Below are 19884 nucleotides of genomic sequence, written 5' to 3' on the forward strand. Positions count from 1 at the left end.
GGTCCCTACACAGTCCAACATGGGTTGATGCCTCCTCGTGGCCCCTGCCTCTTTTGTGAGATGACCATGTGTTCCCCGTGCAGGACTCATGTAGTGTTTGGATGTTTCCGGTCACTGACACTGACGTGCTAAGTCTGCTGACCGCAGTGAAGCCGGGTGGGATGTTACAGACAGTGACAGACGTGGCCAGGAGTCCCCTCATGATGCTGCCCTTGGGACCCTCAGATGATGAACAACCCGCACAAGCCTTGTGTACATTTGCACTCTCGGACCCAGGGACCCAGACAGATCATCACTGTAATGAGCAAAGAAGTGTAAATATCCTTACACCAAGGAAAGGTTACATCCTACCAGCTTGCACCAAGCTCTCAAGTCATTCTGTTCATTTCTGAGCGCGGTTTCTAGTGCTTGGGAAAAGCCCCCTGACATGGACGCACAGAGGTGGGAAATTTAACGTGGCCCTGACCATGCATGTAGAAGGAGCCAGGCTTGATCGTTAGTGATGAAATTCATGACAGTGATCACGATAAATTAATAATGGAAGCCATCTTGTGGCTGCATTTTTAAAGCATCCGTTTAATATTTTTACCAACACTGGAGATGGTAACTCGTGTTTTCATCTAGAGTTGACCAGAGGGTCCTTGGGTTTCAGAAATCCTGAGTTTCTGAGGTCCCAGTTTGTTAAATGAAGGCACATATTTAGTTACCACATCAGGGTCCCACGTCCCTGACTTTTCCAACATTGTTAAATCCCTGGCTTCCCAGGTTGACTCTGGTTTGCTCTATTGCTCTGTATTTCCCTGCCATCAGTTTGGCTTGAGGCAGTAACGCAAGGCGCCTTGAAAACGTCCATAAGCAGCCAGCAGCGGTCGGAGGACTTCGTCCCTTTTTTCACCAATGGGGATGAAGCCCCAACTAGAAAGAGCCCGGTCACAGCAACGTCCTGTCGCAGGCCCTAAAGGTCCCATCACAGCCGCTGTAAATTACAGCGAAGGATCAGTGGCCTCAGACCAGAGCACGACCTTTGCTGGGAGAAACTAAGCGGACGGACCTGTCTCTCCCAGAACAGGTGGTGAGGGCATATCAGAGACGAAGGACGTGATGACCAGCAAGCTGCTAGCTCCCGGAAGGGGGGGGGGGGTGGGAGGGGGGCGTCACAACCGAGGAGCAGGTCGGGAATGGGCAGGAAAGGGGTCCCCTGAAGGCGCACCCCCGACTGGTGAGCAATCACTCAGTAGTGCTTTGTTGGCGGCAGCCGGCCCCTCTCTCCCCAACTAGTGAAAGCAGAAAGTGCCTGAGTGTGCATGTTGATTAGAGTACATCACGGACAGACTTCAGCTCCTGCAGATCTCCCCGTCACAGCTGAGACATTTGTCCCCGCGGCGGGTCTTACTTTAACTTAGCAGTTGTCAGTATGAGCCTCCCAATCAAAGAACAGTTTAAGCCCATACTAGTTGCGAATTTCTAGTGATGAATGTATTAAAGTCACCCACAGGTGCTCTATTATGGTAATAAGCCTTTCTTGAATGTGTATGATTCTTTTTATAAACAGGATTTTAAGAAAGGGTTATGTCAATTTAATAGTGTGTGTGTGTGTGTGTGTGTGTGTGTGTGTGTGTGTGTGTGTGTTTGGGATTTTTCTTAGGAAATGCTACCATCCTGGAGTTGCAAGCTCACGGAGCTCCGAGCCCCCCCTCCCCCCCCACCTACCCCACTGGAGGGAAAGCCCAACCACAGGACACAGCCCGGGGCACAGCTCTGCATTTGATCATGATTCACAGAACGGTGGCTCTCAAGCTTTGGTGAGCCAGAACCAGCTGGAGGGCTTGGTAAAAATGAGAAGGCCCTCTCATACCCAACAAGCCCAGTAACTCTGATATATGCCAAGATTGGAGAGCCAATGGCATAGGAAATTCCCGACCCCCCCCCATGGGCTACTTCCAAGGCCAACAAAACATAGCGACTGTGTTCAGGAGACAGAGAGACCTGCACTGGAGCCACCATTCTGCCATTTAAAAGCCACACGAGGGGCCACCTGGCTGGTGGAGGGCTACCTGGCTGGCTCAGTGAGTAGAGCTTGTGACTCTTGATCTCGAGGTGGTGAGTTTGGACCCCATGGTGGGCATGGAGGCTACTTAGAAAGAAAGAATGAATGAATGAATAATTTTTCAAAAGAGCCTCATGATATGAGCGAGCTGCTGGCCCACTCTGAGCCTTTGTTTCCTCATCCATAAAATGGGGGTGATAATATCTACCTCCCAGGTCGATGGGCAGTGAATGACGTTCAATCACGTGCATACATCCTGTGGCATCACCTTGTTGATCAACGAACGCGGACTCCCCATTCCAGATACAACAGAAAAGAAACACTGAAGATAGAAAACCCTCATAGCACACAACGCAACGTGTTATGTGACTACTGCCTTCGCCACCCTCCTCACAAGTGTAACGAAATAGCCATTTGTGCAGTTACTAAGCAAGATCCTCTCCGCCCGCTGGAGTAGAAGTTCCAGAAAAGCAGGGAATCCACCGCTGCGGACTCGAAACCAAGCTTGGTGCCTGGTACTTGAGGCACTCGGTAAATATTTACTCAGAATGAGTGAGTGAGCAGTGGGGTCACATTAGAAACGTGCATGTGTGCGCGTGTATATGTCTACATAGGCTGGAAGCCTCCGGACCAAAATTTGAATGGTGCTTGTTTCTGAAGGTAGACCAGGGTGGTTTGCACGGTAGTCTTTTTTGCTCGTCTGTATTGCCTGAATTTTCTGCAGTGAACACACGAGACCTAGTCAGTGTGTCCTTAGGTGAACAGGAGAGGGGTTGGAGCCACCTATCAACACACGTTCCTTTGTGACGTCCAGCTTCCTTCTATATATATACATGGCCCCTAGAATTAAGGCGGTAGGAGAACTAGAAAGTACATGATTTCTGAAATCGAGTCGAATCTCTTTTGATCTGTCAGTTTCCCTGTTCTGAGCACGCACCGTGCAGAAAAGAGTCAACACACAGCAAGCCTGAGTCCGTGGCCTCCAGAAAGGTCTGCTTACTGGGTTGGCTCCCCGCTGGTGCTTGAAAACTTGGATTTCTGGAGGGTTCTCGCCACCCTCAGTGGCAGGAGTGGCTCCCCTGTGCCTGAAGTGTCTGTGTAAACAAATATGGCTTATGCTGAGCAATTGCTGTCCTTCTGGAACCCAGCGATTTCGCTGCATGCCAGGCAGAGGATGCCTGCAGGACCGGCACTGCTCCCCTCCACCAGGAAAACCCTGGACACCGGGTCCCTAGCAAGCATCCCTGGGGGACAGCACCTCACATGTGCTGTCACACCTCGTTGCTGGGGAATTGAGCGTGTTCTGCGTGACTGCCAGGAGAGGGCGCTGGAAGCTGGCACCGAAGGGGTGTCTGGAGCAGCATTTAGGGGGGAGTTTGGCTGTCATGAGAGAGAGATGGTCTAGCGACCTTCTCTAGAGAGAGGTCTGTCCATGGGGAAGGGACGGACAGGCACCTCAGGACAAAATTCCTTTAAAACTCTTGGTCACCCAGGACATGGGGCAGTCAAAGGATGTTGAGGAAGGCTCGTACTATGATTCATTCATTCATTCATTCATTCAACCTACACCATGGGTGCCAAGCAGTCTTCTAGGTACTAGACACAGAGAGTTGGATAAGATTGATACAGTCACTACCCCCAAGGAGCTTACACGATATGCTGGGAAGCCAGCCAGGTAAGGACACAGACTTCAGATAGAGCACTTACAGCGGTCTCTCCGGGCACAGAGAGGTCTCAGTGTTTGGGCTGAACCCTCAGCGGTGGTGAGACACGCATGAGGACACCTAAAGCGGCTACATTCCATGAGGCAAATGGAAAATCTTCAGGCTAGAATGAATTTGGTGTTTTCAAGGAACCAAAGGAAGCCCATATGCCTCCAAACGGCGGGAGGGCAAGGAAATCATTTGGAAATGAGTGTGGGGAGGTAGGGCCTTGGATGTTATGGCCAGGCATTTGGGTTTTATTCTATGCCCCATGGGAAGTCATTGGAGGATCCTGAGCAAAGACTCACACGATGTGACGTAAAACTGAAAACGGTCACCCTGGTTGCTCTTTGGAGAACGGATTGTACTAAGGAGAATAGAAGCCAAGAGGTACAGTGCTGTGGTCCAAGCAAACAGTGATCCCTAGGGTCTTACCTCTTACTTCCTGTGACAGCCCAGAGATAACGGACTCACACCAAACCCACTTTGGTCCACTGCAGGGGCAGAAGGTGACCTCCTTGGGTATGGCTGTGCCTTGCCTATTGTCATGGTAGGGGTCACAATGTCTGGAGAGAACTAACCAAGGCTTGCCCTCGTGCCACCTAAAGATGGCAGCCTCCAAGAGAACATGATGGTCAGAACTGGAATCTGGTAGAGCCCCATGCAGGATGGCCACGAGATTCCGCCAGGAACTCTAGGATACTGGGGAAGGGGGGGGGGGGTCCAGGGAAGGCTTGAGAGGTGCCCAGAGCTCCTACCCTGTTCCCAGCTGTTACTGGGCCGTGGACGCCCAATGCCCCATGCCAGGCTGGGCAAGCTCTAGCCCTGTCTTCCTTGCCCAGGCCACCCAGTGGGCGACTCCTCTTGTCCACATCTGCCAGTTGTGGCATTCTCCCCTTCCTTGTAAAAGTTCTTCCTGTCACTGAGACTGGTGTCTTTGGCTCTGCCCCTGGGCTCTCCACAAGCCCTGAACTGTGATGGGCTTTGGCTGCCTAACTCAACCAGGATTGTCAGATTGGCTGGCCCTTTAGTCTGCTCTGTGTATTTTGGTCGGGAGATTGGAAATACGGCCTTTCCTTTGCAATGACAGCCAGAGCTACGTGAAGCATTTCAAAGCCACGCACTTCCTTCAGCTGGGAATTCTATTACTTTCTAGTTCTGTTTTTAAGGAAAGGGGTTGATTTGAATCACCCGAGCAGGTATTTCATCTGACACAGGGGGCCCGTTGGGCTGGAGTTAAGTGGGGGGCTGAAGGTATGCCTCCTGCTTCCTTCCTTCCCCGTGGTTTTACAGGCTCTTTGCCTCCTTCAGGACGAATATTCCATCGGTAGGAATATAAAATGCCTCTGTGTTCTTCACTTCCTAGCTTTCCTTTTCTAGGCCCTCCCGTCCTTGCCGGCCCCTCTTTGAGAGTGAACGACAGTGAGACTCATGTGTAGGTCTAAAAAAACCCACCCTCCCTACGATACATGATACCAGCCAGGATATTTCTGACGGGTCCCCATGAGTGTTTGCTCTGGGCAAGTGCTTCTCTATCGTATATGTACAAAGCCCTGGGGGATCCTGGACTGACTTCCTCTGACACCAGCCCCAACCCAAGTCTCCTTCCCCAAGTGATCCGTGCTACCTGTCTGTAAATAGACACCCAGACCTCTCTGTATACATTCACCTATCTTCTAATATGCCCGAGGGTCCAATAAATACATCAGAAAGATACCCAGCTTATTTTTTGCCAAATGGATAACGAGTCAACCGAGTCTATTGAATGATCTAGCTTTTCCAAACAATCTAACACGCCATCTATAGCGAATAGCAAATTTTCAAACGTATATATGGCTATGCGTACATATATGTATATATAAAATGTCTGCCTAGATAGATTGATAGATCTCGATTTAGCAATTATAGATGGTAGATATATATTATAGTCGATATCTGTGTCCACATCTGTATCTGTTTGTCAACCTGTCTACATAACTGGCCCACTTCTGGTGCTCTACTATATGGCATTGGTCCTCTTGGGTATTCCTGTACTAATAGTATATTGCTTTGTAACATTTTTAAGTCTAACACAAAAGGAAGGCCGTGATAACCCGTGTGGTTTTGGTGTCCATGCTGAACAAATGTAGATCCCTCGTGTCACAGAAAGAACCCAAGAAGCTTACGGAAGAGACTTGCCGCAGCTTCTGAGTCTCTCCCTCCTCCCCATTGCTACCAGGGCCCCATGAGGGTCTGAGCCGGGCAGCCCGAGCTCTGGAAATCCTTTTCAGGAAATACCGGGCCCTGGCCTCTGGCCTGGCAGTTTCCTTCCCGCTCCGCTGGGGCCCGGCTGGCAGTAAGCCTGCTTCCCAGGAGAGGTGCAGGGCCCAAGCATGGTCAGACGTGCCCCACCCCACGTCCCCACACGGTCTGATCCTCCTAATTATCCTGCCCCATGTTGGCCGAGGCCGACACCCAGAAAAGGCCAAATCTCCGCAAGCACTCGAGCAGCTCCTGAGAAGCTACATTACAGACTGAAATGAGTCCCGTTTTTAATTTGATTTTTCTTCCCCTGTAACAAGCAAAGTTCACATTACAGATAAATTGCCCGGAAATTCCAATTTAATAAGCCGTATGCATTTTTCAGGCCTAAAAGCACGGAAAACATCTTGCACGCGGGTGTTTTTATACCAAAAGGTTTATTAAAAAGACAGCTTTGAAAATGTCAGAAATTTACATAGAGCGTCTGGCGAATTGGTCAGAAGGGCTGATCTGACAAAAGGGCCCATCACCCAGGAAGTGGAAAAGTGGCTTGGCTGCTGGTCTCGAGCTGCTCACCCCTGTGCGGTGGAAAGCTCTAGGGTTGGGGAAAATCACACCTACCCTCAGGCTCTGGCACGCAGCTTTCGGCTTGCATTGTGCGGGCACAGGGTAACACGATGTTGGGCTCAGTCAGTGGGGTGGCCCCTGTCCTCTGTCCGTGGCTGGAATTCTGAGTAGAAACAGCAAGCTGGCATCGTGGAGACCCGGGACAAGGGCATGCCTCCCCAAGGTCTCCGATGGGAAGAGACGCCAAACAAAATAAATAATAGAGGGAGACAAAATTAAAGGCCATGTGACAACACAAGAAAACAGCCGCAGCAATAGATACCTGATTGCTTTTTTAAGGAAGAAAAATCGTGAGTAGCTATCATGTAAAACGCTCAGGCCCTTGCTTTCTCTGGGAGGGTGGCGGGGTCAGGCTGACTGCACTGGGGCCAGCTTCCAAGTTCACGTCTGTAAAGCTTTCCACTGAATAGAACTGCTCCTTATCTAAGAGAAGAAGCAGAAATGTCCATCGTCCTGTGAAACTTGCAGCATCAGGAGACCAAGACCACAACTGAGCGAGAAACAAAGAATATTGTTTCTTTGCCAACATGAAAAGCCTAGATAATTTTTTTTTGTGAAAAGCCTAGATAATTTAATTCATTTTTATTTACCTTCTAAACTCTGATTTGAGTCATCAGGGAATAAAATATGGTCCATTTAAATTTTTCATTATCTCAAATATTGAACTATCTGAAATCACTCCTCCATCCACCGTGAACTTGTTACCTGCTGGGAACACTTCTTGCCACTTCTTGGCTGTGCTGCTTTGGGCAAGTTGCTAAGCCTCTCTGAACCTTGGTGAGCTCGTCCGTAAAACAGGGATGATGCCAACTTCATCTGGTTGCTGGGAACCCCAAAACTGAGCCTGGTGCTGACTCTGACGACCTGGGCACAGGGCCGGGCACAGTCAGTATGTGCTAGTATGGCACTTGAACTTCATCCTGATGTCTTGAAGTGGACTTTGATGAAAGTAGACGACCTGCAAGGGCCCCTATTATCTCCAACAGGCTTTTTACTCTATGGTTGTGCCCAGCAAAGACCTAGAAGAGGAAGTGACTAATTCTTACTGGGGAGCTCTTACAGAATGACCAAAAAGGGACATTTCAGCCTGGTCTTTGAAGACAAGTAGAAGTTTGCAGGTGGAGATATAAATCGATGTCGAAAAGAGCGACAGATGTTTTTATGTTATCTTTTTATAGTTAATTATTTTAGGGGACAACACAAGCAGGGGAGGGGCAGAGAGAGAGGGAGACGCAGAATCGGAAGCAGGCTCCAGGGTCTGAACCGTCAGCACAGAGCCCCACGCGGGGCTCGAACTCACAAACCTCGAGATCATGACCTGAGCCGAAGTCAGATGTTCAACTATAATAAAAATATAATAAAAATTCTACTTAAGGTTTTTAAAAAACACACAAGCAGGACCGACTGGGTGGCTCAGTCGGTTGAGCGTCCGACTTCGGCTCAGGTCATGATCTCGCGGTTCGTGGGTTCAAGCCCCGTGTCGGGCTCTGTGCTGATGGCTCGGAGCCTGGAGCTGCTTCGGATTCTGTGTCTCCCTCTCTCTCTGCCCCTCTCCTGCTCGCACTCTCTATCTCTCAAAAATAAACATTAAAAATAAAATTAAGTGAAGTGCATAGTAGATTTTAAATGATAGGAGTTCTGCGAGAACTAAGACATCTACAGGCTGGAGTTTAGTAGAAAAAAAAGTAAGACCATGAAAAGATCTATAGCATCCAGCATCTCATCAGTTTCCCCATCTGTGAAATGGGAATAATAATATTATCAGCCTCTCAGGGTTGATGTGAGGCTGAAAGAGTAGGTACAGGGCAGTCCTAGAAAAGTGCCTGGTGCATAGTAAACACTCAGTTTATCATGATTAAGTGGGCACTGCACCCCTGAGGTTGTTCTAGAAAGACCAGACCTGATGCCTTGTAGGAAGCATTAGCAAGGCCCACCCCTGGTGTTGCTCAGCAGTCCAGGGTCTGGCTCATCTACTTTTGCAAAATAAAAATGTGATTTGATTTGACTGGCGCACACAGAGGTGCTCAGTTCTGTTCACGGGACCCCAAATTCACGAGGGACTGTAGTAAACCAGAGTCCTTCTCTCTGAACTAAAGTGAGATGCTATGTTGGAGGGTCTGTCAGTGCCCAACGGAAGCCCGGGGACGTCCAGGGGCTGGTGCTGAGGCTGCAACAGAGCCTGGGAGCAAGCGGAAGGGTCTCCCTAGCTGGTGGTCACGCTGGGACCACGTGTGCGGTGCTGCGTGTCTCCTGGAGGCTGTTCCAGTGGTTTCTCATTCCTCAGCTCCCTTCTCGAGGCCCCAGGCTGAGCACCCCTCCTCTCCGTGACCACAGCCTCCCTCGGATAGCAGTCACATTGCCCGGTCCCCGAGATGGCCTCCAAGTCAGGAATGGCAGCTCCCCTTCTCCTTGGCCACACACGTGTGGACAGCTCCTTGAGTCTCACCTTCTCATGAAGAAGCGACCCACTACTCTTGGAGTCATCCTTGCTCTGTCCTTGGAGATAACTCGTTCTTAGACCTCGGCAATTATCTTTTGACCATGCTTTAGCAAGTTAGCTGGGAAACAGCTTAGAGTGGGGGTTCAGAGCCGGGGCTCTGGGTCCGCGTTCCGACTCTATGACCTCGGTAGGTGTGTGCTCTGTTCTTCAGTGTCCTCGTCTATAAGTGGGGATATCATACCCACTGTCTTAGTTTCCTATCGTCACCATAACAAATGATCGTAACAAATTGCTATAACAAATCACCACAAAATTGGTGGGGCTAGAAATTGATTCTTCCCCAGTTCTGGAGTCCAGAACACCCGTAGCCGGCCTCACTGGGCCAAAATCAAGCTGGGCCACATTCCCTCTGAAAACACCAGGGAAGGCTCCTTTGCAACACTCCAGTCCCTGCGTCCACGGTCATGGGGGCTTTAGCTCTCTTCTCTGTGTCTCACATCTCTCTCTGCTTCCCTCCTAAAAGGACACCTGTGGTTGCAGATAGTCCCAGTGATCCAAAATCACCTCCCCACCTCCAGATCCTCCACTTTATTATCCCTGCAAGGTTTTTGCCACATAAGGTAACATTCACAGGTCCCCAGGATTAAGATGCGACGTCTTTTCCACTCTGAAGACGAAGACGGCAATTTGCCCCAAACTCTTAATGGTTCAATCAGGTTTTAAACATTCTCAGAACCAAAGCCGGCAGTATAGGGCAGAGATGATCGACTTCAGGCACCTTTGCCTGACTGATGACCTATCAGTTTTCATGTCTCCTCAGGGGCATATATTCCAAAGATTGGTGGGAAATGGCAGGAAAACACAAGCATCTCTCTGGCTTGGGTATCAGAGTGATGGGAGAAATTGCCATGTGTCACTGGGATAGTCCCCCTTTACCCAAGCCCCTTGGTTCAAAGAAATCAGAGTCCTGTTCAGTTAGAATCTCCCTGGTAGGTGGGATTTTCATTTCTTACCTAATGCACATTTGGTTTGAACTTCTTAGAATGAGAATGGGTTACTTTTACAAAACCCTCAAAAAATACTAACATTTTTTAATTCTTTGAAGGTTTCCCATTATCCAGAATCCAAACCCCTTACAACAGTGGTTCAGGGTCTTTATAATCTATCTAAACTCATTTCCTTTCAGTGTCCCCTGGAGAAGGTATGTTCGGACCGCAACCATCCACCTTCTGACACCTAAACACTCATTCACTCAGCAGCTGTCTATTGAGTGTTGTGTATGTGCTGAGCAATGTTTTCAGAGCTGTTGTCATGACAGCAGACAGATGTCCTTGCTTTTGTGGAGCTTATGCTCTAGTTGTGGTAGGGTCCCCTCCTTATGGGGAGGGGAAAAAAAAAACTCAAGGCAACCTGGCTACACGCGCACATGACAATATCCCTCACGACATTGTAACATGAGACCACTTAATCAGACTGCATGTTTGTGCGTTACCATATATGAGAGATAAAGAAATAGAAAATGTATAAAAAATACAGGATGTGGTATCTGGGGCTCAGTTCTTTGGGTACGAACCCAACTGAGCCGTGCCGGCACGAATAAAGTTGCTTCCTGGAAAGAAAAGCCTCAGTGTCACGACTCTCTGTGCAAGGATCCTGCTGCATAGTGAATCTCTCTGTTCCATGTGTTAATTCATTTTCTTCTCTCTTCCTGACCTGTCTGCCCTCTCAATCTCTGACAGCACCCCACCCTTTCCTCCGGCCTTGGTTCAGATGCTACATCTTCTGTGAGGTCCCCAGGGTTACCCTCCATTAGAGGTAATGGCTGTTGCCTCCAGGCGTCCATGGGTCCTACCTGTATCTCCATGGTAGGGATTCTCCCACCGGCTCTGCACAGGGGCACACCCAGGGTATAAAAGAAACACAACCGGACTTGGATGGCCGTGAACTCTGCCTCTGTGAGAAGCCGGCAGATACGAGCTCTCTCCTCACAGGCTTGTCGTGAGGCACAAAGGTGGTGCACGCACCAAATATTCAGCACGGAGTTGGTCAGCCGTCACTTTCTAAATGAACAACTCTAACTGTAATGATGTTTTGGGGGTCGTATTAAGAATTTCCCAGGAGCACCTGGGTGGCTCAGTTGGTTAAGCGTCCGACTTCGGCTCAGGTCATGATCTCGCGGTTCGCGGGTTTGAGCCCCCCATCGGGCTCTGCTGACAGCTCAGAGCCTGGAGTCTGCTTCAGATTCTGTGTCTCCCTCTCTCTCTGCCCCTCCCCCACTCATGCTCTGTCTCTCTCTGTCTCAGAAATAAATAAACATTAAAAAAATTAAAAAAAAAAAAACACACAAAACAAGAATTACCTGGCATCTGGGGTGCCTGGGTGGCTCAGTCGGTTAAGCCACGGACACTTGATTTCGGCTCAAGTCATGATCCCATGTGTTTGTGAGATCCAAGCCCCTGGGCTGGGCTCTATGCTGACAGTGCAGAGCCTGCTTGGGATTCTCTTTCCCTCTCCCTCTGCACCACCCCCCACCCCTGCTTGCGTGTGCTCTCTCTCTCTCTCTCTCTCTCTCTGGCACCTAGTGTGAGAGCTTGTACCCGGTACTCGGTGAACATTTCTTGAACTTGAATCCGTGCTGAGTGTAATATGATGTTGTTTGGGATTTTCTTCCAGGTATTCTGTTTACAAGGACCCAGCCGGCTGGCTGAATATCAACCCCATCAATGGGACCGTTGACACCACGGCAGTGCTGGACCGTGAGTCACCATTCGTCCACAACAGCGTGTATGCTGCCCTCTTCCTGGCAATCGACAGTGGTGAGTAATTTTTAAAGGGCCACCAAGTGTATACGTCTCAGCGGTAAGTGTATTTTCACGTGTTACATTTCCTCTCATAACACCTGGAGGTGTTCTTGGGAAGAATACAAATGTGGGGGGGGGGGGGGGCAGGGAAAGCAAACGCATAAACACACAGTGAGTCAGTTATATGCCGGGTTCTCCAGTCTTTGTCCAGTTAGAGGTCAGAGTGGTGAGCTCACTGTGCTTCGTCCGGGGTAGGCGCCAGGGCCAGGAAGGCACGTTGACGTCCTTTGTCTTGGCATCATGCTGTCCCAGAGGGCCTCGCCAAACCTGGCGACTGAATTGCCCCCGCAGCTTTTATCCTGTTATCACAGGAGACCATGGAAAGACATCAGGTGCACTCAGCGAGGAGCTTCATAATCGCAGAACAATTGCTGTTCATTCAGAAGCTAATAATGCAACATCCAGGTGCCAAACTCCCTTCTGGATGCTGGGGATACAGCAGCAAACACACAAAACCCACTCTCCTTGTGCCGCTGATACGCTCACAGAGAAAGGAAGAAAACTGAGTAAAATACGTAGTACACTTTGGGGGCTGGGGGGATGAGAACGTACTATTTATGTATGAAACAAGGAAACGCAGAAAAGATTGTGGATGACAGGGTCCTGAAGTTCTCAAGAGGCAGCCCTCGGGGGCCCCCCTGGAGCAGTGACATTGGAGTAGAAACATGAAGACAGTGGGGAAGGGAGCCCTGAAGTTCTCTAAGGGAGGAGCCAGAGGGCCAAGAGGGTTGGACCAGAGAGAGTGGGCGGGACGGGAAGGGGGTCGCCCTACACCACCCTCGGATTTCACTGTGTGTGAAATGGGACGCCGTTGCCAAGGGCCGGGTAGGGTTCAGTGTGACAGGATTATGCTGCCCTGTTGAGAGCAGACGTGGGGGACAAGGACACAAGTACAGAGACCTCTTAGGAGACTGGTGACCATGTAGGCATGATGGGCACTTGGACCCGGAATGGGAGAGGAGAAGAGAAGAGGTCAGATTCTGGAGATAGTCTCTGTGTTTCAGACGCAAAGCTAACAGCAGCTGCCACTGGCTGAGATGGGGGGGGGGGGGGGGGGGAGTGGTCAGAGCCAGTTTGGAGGTTAAGCTGGTGAAGATGAGATGTCTATCGTATCGATCACCTGAGAAGGTTTGCTCTCCCTCTTATTCTCAAAAGCCCGCGGTTCGTGGCCCAAGCTTCAGTTTGGAGTCCCGTATATCAAAATGAGTATTCACAGGGCCTTTTACGTGCCCTTCGTTACACTTGATAACAGGTGAACTAAGAACTCTCAGACTCCGTCTCCGTGTGCTAGGTACTGATGTGCAAGCCGCCTACGGGATCAGGTGTCTGAGAAGGGCACGGTCGGCGTGGTGTATGATAGGCAGACAGGGCTTCATGGTGAAGCCAGCCTTTGAGTTTCGCCTTGGAGGGGAGGTAGGATTTGCGTCTGTGGCAGGTTAGGAGGTAAAGGTGCCGGAGAACACAGAGCAGAGGAACCAAGACCAGGAGGGAGTGTGGTGCGGGCGGTAGGAAAGGGAGAGAGAAGCGGTACCTCCACTGTGAGTGAACAAGTGGAAACCTGTTTGGATGGAAGCCAAACAGTCATATCTTCAGATGAAGTCATATCTTCAAAGCGTCTCAACATCCAGACGAGTCATTTCACAGAGGCGGCAGCCAAAAGACCCCATAGGTTCTTGAGGAGGAAATGGCACAATGATGTAGCACACAGACATTCGTCCACAGACGCCGGGCTTGGTCCAGGGGACCCAGAGTTGAATAATGCCTGGGCCTTGTGTTCCATGAGCTAATGAGTGATTTGGGGAGATAGGCCAATAAGAAGACCACAGTGCAATGTCATAGCTGTTCTGATGGAACTAAGCCCAGAGGGGGCCCTTGTCCAGCCTTCGTGCTGGTCACAGGGAGCTTCTTGGTCAAGGGGATCCCTACGGAGTGACGAAGGAGGAGTTGAGGAAAAGCAACACAGTTCTGTAATCCCATTCCCGTTATTTATTTATTTTTTTATTTTTTTAAATTTACATCCAAATTAGCATCTAGGGCAACAGTGATTTCAGGAGTAGATTCCTTAAGCCCCTTCCCCCTTTAGCCCATCCCCCCTCCCACCACACCGCCCGTAGCCCTCAGTTTGTTCTCCATATTTATGAGTCTCTTCTGTTTTGTCCCCTTCCCTGTTTTTTTATTATTTTTGTTTCCCTTCCCTTATGTTCCTCTGTTTTGTCTCTTAAAGTCCTCATATGAGTGAAGTCTGACTGACTTCTTCGCTTAGCATAATACCCTCCAGTTCCATCCATATAGTTGCAAATGGCAAGATTTCATTCTTTTTGATTGCCAAGTAATACTCCATTGTGTGTGTGTGTGTGTGTGTGTATATATGTATATATATATATATATATATATATATATATATATATATATACACACCACATTTTCTTTATCCATTCACCCATCGAAGGACATTTGGGCTCTTTCCATACTTTGGCTACTGTCGATAGTGCTGCTATAAACATGGGGGTGCATGTGTCCCTTCGAAACAGCACAGCTGTATCCGGTAGATAAATGCCTAGTAGTGCAATTGCTGGGTTGTAGGGTAGTTGTATTTTTAACTTTTTGAGGAACCTCCATACTGTTTTCCAGAGTGGCTGTACCAGTTTGCATTCCCACCCACAGTACAAGAGGGTTCCTTTCTCTCCACATTCGACCCAACATTTACGGTTTCTTGTGTTTTTGAGTTTACCCATTCTGACAGGTGCAAGGTGACATCTCATTGTGGTTTTGATTTGCATTTCCCTGACGATAAGTGACGCTGAACATCTTTTCACGTATCTGTTGGCCATCTGTATATCTTCCTTGGGGAAATGTCTGTTCGTGTCTGCTACCCGCTTTTTAATTGGATTATTTATTTGGGGGGGGTGTTGAGTTGTATCAGTTATTTATATATTTGGGTACTCACCCTTTACTGGATATGTCCTTTGCAAATATCTTCTCCCAGTCAGCAAGCAGCCTTTTCGTTTTGTTGATTGGAAAAGGTAACACATTCTAGTAGAAGCCTGAAAGAATACGAATATGTGAGACACTGAAAAGGCTAGATTGGTAGGTCCCATATATGTGAAGCTAGGAGCAGAGAAATGACCAGGCACCCACTGCTCTAAGGTTGGTATCAGCTCTTGTGTCGAACGTTTGGCTGCTACCACAGTGCCTGGTTTAGAGCAGGCACTCACATATCTGTGGACTGGATCCTGAAACAGATCCTGAAATGCTCTATATGCTATGCCAAGGTGTTTGATTTGATTACATTGCTTCCTTGCCTCCAGAATAACCCTTGTGCATTAGAAAGATAACCCCTATGGCTGTATAGAAACTGCCTCCAATGATGAGAGGGGAGGCAAGGAGGCCTCCTAAAGCTGTGGCAGAAATCAGGGTAAGAGCGTGGGCCAATGCCCAAGCAGCGAGGTCGGTTTAGATGGAGTGAGCCTTGAGTCAGGAAAAATGTTGACAGCCATTGCCACGTTCTTAGTTGCAGGCATCAGGGTGTGCCTGGTGACAATAGAAATGGACCAGAAAGGGTGAGTCTAGAAAATACCTAGGGGGAAACAAATACATACTTAACATAAAATACTGAAATGTGATATCAGATTTCTAGTCCAGAAACCAGGAGTGAGTATTCCATTGAAATGGAACAGGTTTCAAAGGGTTCTTCCCAAGTTGTCTTTATTGGGGGGGGGGGGGGAGGGGGTGGATGTGGAGGTGATGTCGCATGAGAAGCTGGCAAATTGGGACGGGAAGAGAGGTGAGGAGGTTTTTCTTAGAGAGCCACCCACGCAAAAGAGACGGGAGCCATCAGAACAGGTAAGTTTTGTAGAAGGAACAGGTCTAGACGGGAGTGTTAAGGGCATCAACAGTGGGTGACAAGAAGCCAAGAAAGTTTAAAATGCTGTTTGAATAAAAAGTATCAATTATAGATCCACTAAAGTAATGATTTCAGAGTTCTGTGCTACCAAAAGTATCTGTACTTGTAGAGAAAATTCTCAGCTAAGAACAGCATGAAGAAAGGTTGAAATACAGGAAATAGAGTTGCCATTGCCTTGAAATATTTTACACAGTTATTCATCAAAAAAAGAAAACTAGAAGTGAAGTACAATTTAATTTTTTCCAGAAAAATTAGGTGTGACTAGGAAAGCTACCTATAGACTCTGCGACTCAGGTTCTATTTCCATAAAGTAAGGAAGGTAATTCCTATTTAGAAGATTGTTGTGAGATTATTGGGGCGCCTGGGTGGCTCAGTCAGTTAGTTGTCCAAACTTGGCTCAGGTCATGATCTCGTGATTCATGGGTTTGAGCCCCATGTCAGGCTCAATGCTGACATCTCAGAGCCTGGAACCTGCTTCAGATTCTGTGTCTCCCTCTCCCCCCCCCCCCCCCCCCCCCCCCCGCTCACGCTCTCTCTCTCAAAATAAACATCAAAAAAAATTTTTTTAAAGAGGGTTGTTGTGAGAAGTGAGAAAGTGGGGGCGCCTGGGTAGTTAAGTGTCCGACTCTTGTTTGGCTCAGGTCGTGATCTCGTGGTGTGTGAGTTCAAGCCCCGCACTGGGCTCTGTGTTGACAGTGTGGAACCTGCTTGGGATTCTCTCTTTCTCTTTCTCTCTCTCTTTCTCTCTGCTCTTCCCCCACTCACACATGCACATGTGCTCTCTCTCGCTCTCAAAATAAAAAAATAAACTTAAAAAGAAATGAGAGAGCAATGTGCTGTGCCCTCTACACTCACCATCAAAAGCCATATGAAATGTTCATTACATGTTAATCTCACCCCAGTGGAGGTTATAGAAAGGAAAGAATGGAGCCAAAAATGGTCCTCAAGAAAAATACGGTGTGAAATCTACTTCTTGTCTAACTCTTTTCATACTAATATCAAGCAAGTATTTTCAAAATCCAGTGTCACACATGTTTCCAAAAGGACGAAATATCCCTGAAGATGTAATGATAAATGGAAAACAGGTTGGCATTAATACACAGAACCTTCATTAGAGATGATAATCTCGAACAAGGCCCAAAAGACTTAGAGCAAAAAGAACATAAATTTAAAAAGAACTCATAAATCAAAGGAACTTTGGTGTAAAGTCTCCTTTTTGTCGCTCACTGAAAACTTATCTCTAGGTATTATGTTTAACCAGGAAACACTAACATTTACTTATTAAATCAAAGTTAAGAGTTTAATTGATGTCTCCATTTTACACAAAGTAAGCATTTGATTTTATTTAACTTACAGACATTCAATGTATTTGATGGAATGAAAGAACAAAGATTTTTTTTTGTCATATAACCTAGGAAAGCTAAAGCAAAATAAAATTATTTTCTCTAAACAAGGAGTCCCTCAGGAATTTATATCCAAACATGTTCATAAAAGGTATGTCTGTAGGGCCTTCCAGGTAGCATGTAATAGTGCAAAACCCAGGAAAATCAGGATAGATTACAACTTCAGACTTTAGCCCCTCCCCAAAAGTCTTCATCTTTTTTTTAATGTTTAGTTTTGAGAGAGAGGGAGAGAGGGAAGGAACGAGCTAGCTCAAAGGAGGGGCAGAGAGAGGGAGACACAGAATCCAAAGGAGGATCCAGGCTCTGAGCTGTCAGCACAGAGCCCAATGCAGGGCTCGAACTCATGAATGGCGAGATCATGACCTGAGTCAAAGTCAGATGCTAAACCAACTGAGCCACCCAGGTACCCCAAAAGATACTTAATGGTAAAGGCATCAGAGAGCTGCAGAAGCCATGAAGCCTCAAACAGTGAAAATACCAAAGAGGGAAGAACATTCTTTAAAAAGTGTAAGGTAGCCAGCCATTTCTTCTCTCTGAGGGTCTTTTCTGATTCTGGGTGAGGGTCGGGCTTGACCCAGACAGAGGGCCCAAGATGAAAGGAAATAAACCAGAAATGCTCATAACAGTCACATGGAGCCTATGTGACAAAGTGAAAACCTGAGGGTGCTTAAACACATGGCTGCTTTTCCCCCACGGACAAATGCCCTGTAAAGGACAGGGTGAAATCTCCTGGGGTCTCACTGAAAGAAAGACCTCATAGAGGAAGCAAACCCACATTAAAACCTGGCAAATGGCTTAAGGAGAGAATGGCTGTATGTTTAAAGATATAAAGCATTGGAGTACGGGATGGCTGGTGCTATAGACTGAATGTTTGTGTACCCCCAGTATTCATATGTTGAAACGTAATCTCTCGTGTGATGGCATCTAGAGGTTGGGCCTTTGGGAGGTGCTCAGGTCATGCAAATGGAAGCAGATAAGTGGGATTAATACTCTTCTAAAAGAGACCCCAGAGAACTCCTTTGCCCCCACCCCTGCCATGTGAGGACACAGCAGAAAGACTCTGTATTGAAAACTAAAAGTCACTACTAAGAGAATTTTTAACTCTATTAAATAGAGAGACATACCATGTTCATGGATTAGAAGGTCAATGCTATTGAAATGTAAATTCTCTCCAAACTGACCTAAAGGATTCGACATGATATCAAGCAGAATCTTAGGTCTTTGTTTTGAGGTGAGGAGAAGAAATGGATTATAAAATTCATATGGAAATATAAGGGGTTAAAATTAGCCAAGGCAACCTTGAAGAATAAGTTGGCAGACTTATGCTCTTCTATATTCAGACCTATTAGAAAACAATAGTAGTTACAATTGTGGTGGTTGCACACAGACAGGAAAAAACAGACTGATGAAGTAGAATAGAGAGTTTAGAGTTTAATAGCAGATACACACACAGTCCCTGTTTGTGACAAGGACATGGTGGTTGGAGACAAGAAAGCATGGTCTCTGCAATAAAAATGCTGGGTTAATTGAATACATATGTGAAAAACAAAAGTGTATCCTGACTCTTCTCTTAGACAATAAACAGTAACGAGTTCTAAATATATTACAGGCCAAAATATGAAAGGTAAAATAATACATCTTTTAGAGAAAAACATACTGGTGTCCTTGACATAGACCTTTGCCTATTTTTTTAAGTGGGACACAAAAGTATTCACCCCCAAAAGGAAAACGTGGCAGGTGATGTTAAAATTCACAAGTTCAGTTCATCAAAGGATATCATTAAGAAAGTAAAAAGGTGGGGCATCTGGGTGGCTCAGTCGGTTAAGCATCCAACTCTTGATTTTGGCTCAGGTCATGATCTCATGGTTTGTGAGTTCAAGCCCCGCATCGGGCTCTGTGCTAACAGTGCGGAGCCTGCTTAGGATTCTCTCTCTCTGCCCTTCCCCAGCCCACACTCTCTCTCTATCTCAAAATAAATAAGTAGGGGCGCCTGGGTGGCTCAGTCGGTTAAGCGTCAGACTTCAGCTCAGGTCACAATCTCGCGGTCCGTGAGTTCGAGCCCCGTGTCGGGCTCTGGGCTGATGGCTCAGAACCTGGAGCCTGCTTCCGATTCTGTGTCTCCCTCTCTCTCTGCCCCTCCCCCGTTCATGCTCTGTCTCTCTCTGTCTCAAAAATAAATAAACGTTAAAAAAAATTCAAAATAAATAAGTAAACTTAAAAAAAAAAAAACTCTGGCAAAAAAAGAAAAAAGAAAGGAAACAGGTAACCCCCAGAGAAGATATTTACAATACAAAGAAATCCTATAATCTGTAAGCAAAAGACACAGCCCAACATAGGATAGGGAAGGAACTTGAGTGGGTACTTCACAACAGAGGATATATAAATGCCAATAAACATGGAAGAGATAAACAACTCCATGAATCAAAGAAATAAAAATTAAATTATGCAGAAAGAAATTAAAATACAAATCAGTCAAAGACAAACGATGAAATGCAATAATGTGACCCACCTACAAAAGAGCTGAATTGGTCACATGGAACATACCGAGTATTGACAAGGATGTGAAATCATCAGGAGCCTCACATCCAGCTGGTGGAAAGCCAACCTGGTACAAACACTTTGGACAGGGAAAGTATCAGCTAAGGGTGACCAATGTAC

The 19884-nt window shown here is 47.4% G+C and overlaps 1 protein-coding gene across 1 annotated transcript in view; it reads left to right on the forward strand.

Annotated features, from left to right (window-relative positions):
* The window catches only part of CDH13 (cadherin 13), a 1034159-nt gene that overhangs the window by 988889 nt on the left and 25386 nt on the right, over window positions 1–19884 (forward strand). The window contains exon 11 of the mRNA XM_043599762.1: window positions 11732–11874. Within this exon, the coding sequence (XP_043455697.1) occupies window positions 11732–11874 (143 nt within the window). The remainder of the gene's footprint in view (window positions 1–11731; window positions 11875–19884) is intronic.

This window comes from Prionailurus bengalensis, chromosome E2, assembly GCF_016509475.1.
Source record: "Prionailurus bengalensis isolate Pbe53 chromosome E2, Fcat_Pben_1.1_paternal_pri, whole genome shotgun sequence".
Lineage (NCBI taxonomy): Eukaryota > Metazoa > Chordata > Mammalia > Carnivora > Felidae > Prionailurus > Prionailurus bengalensis.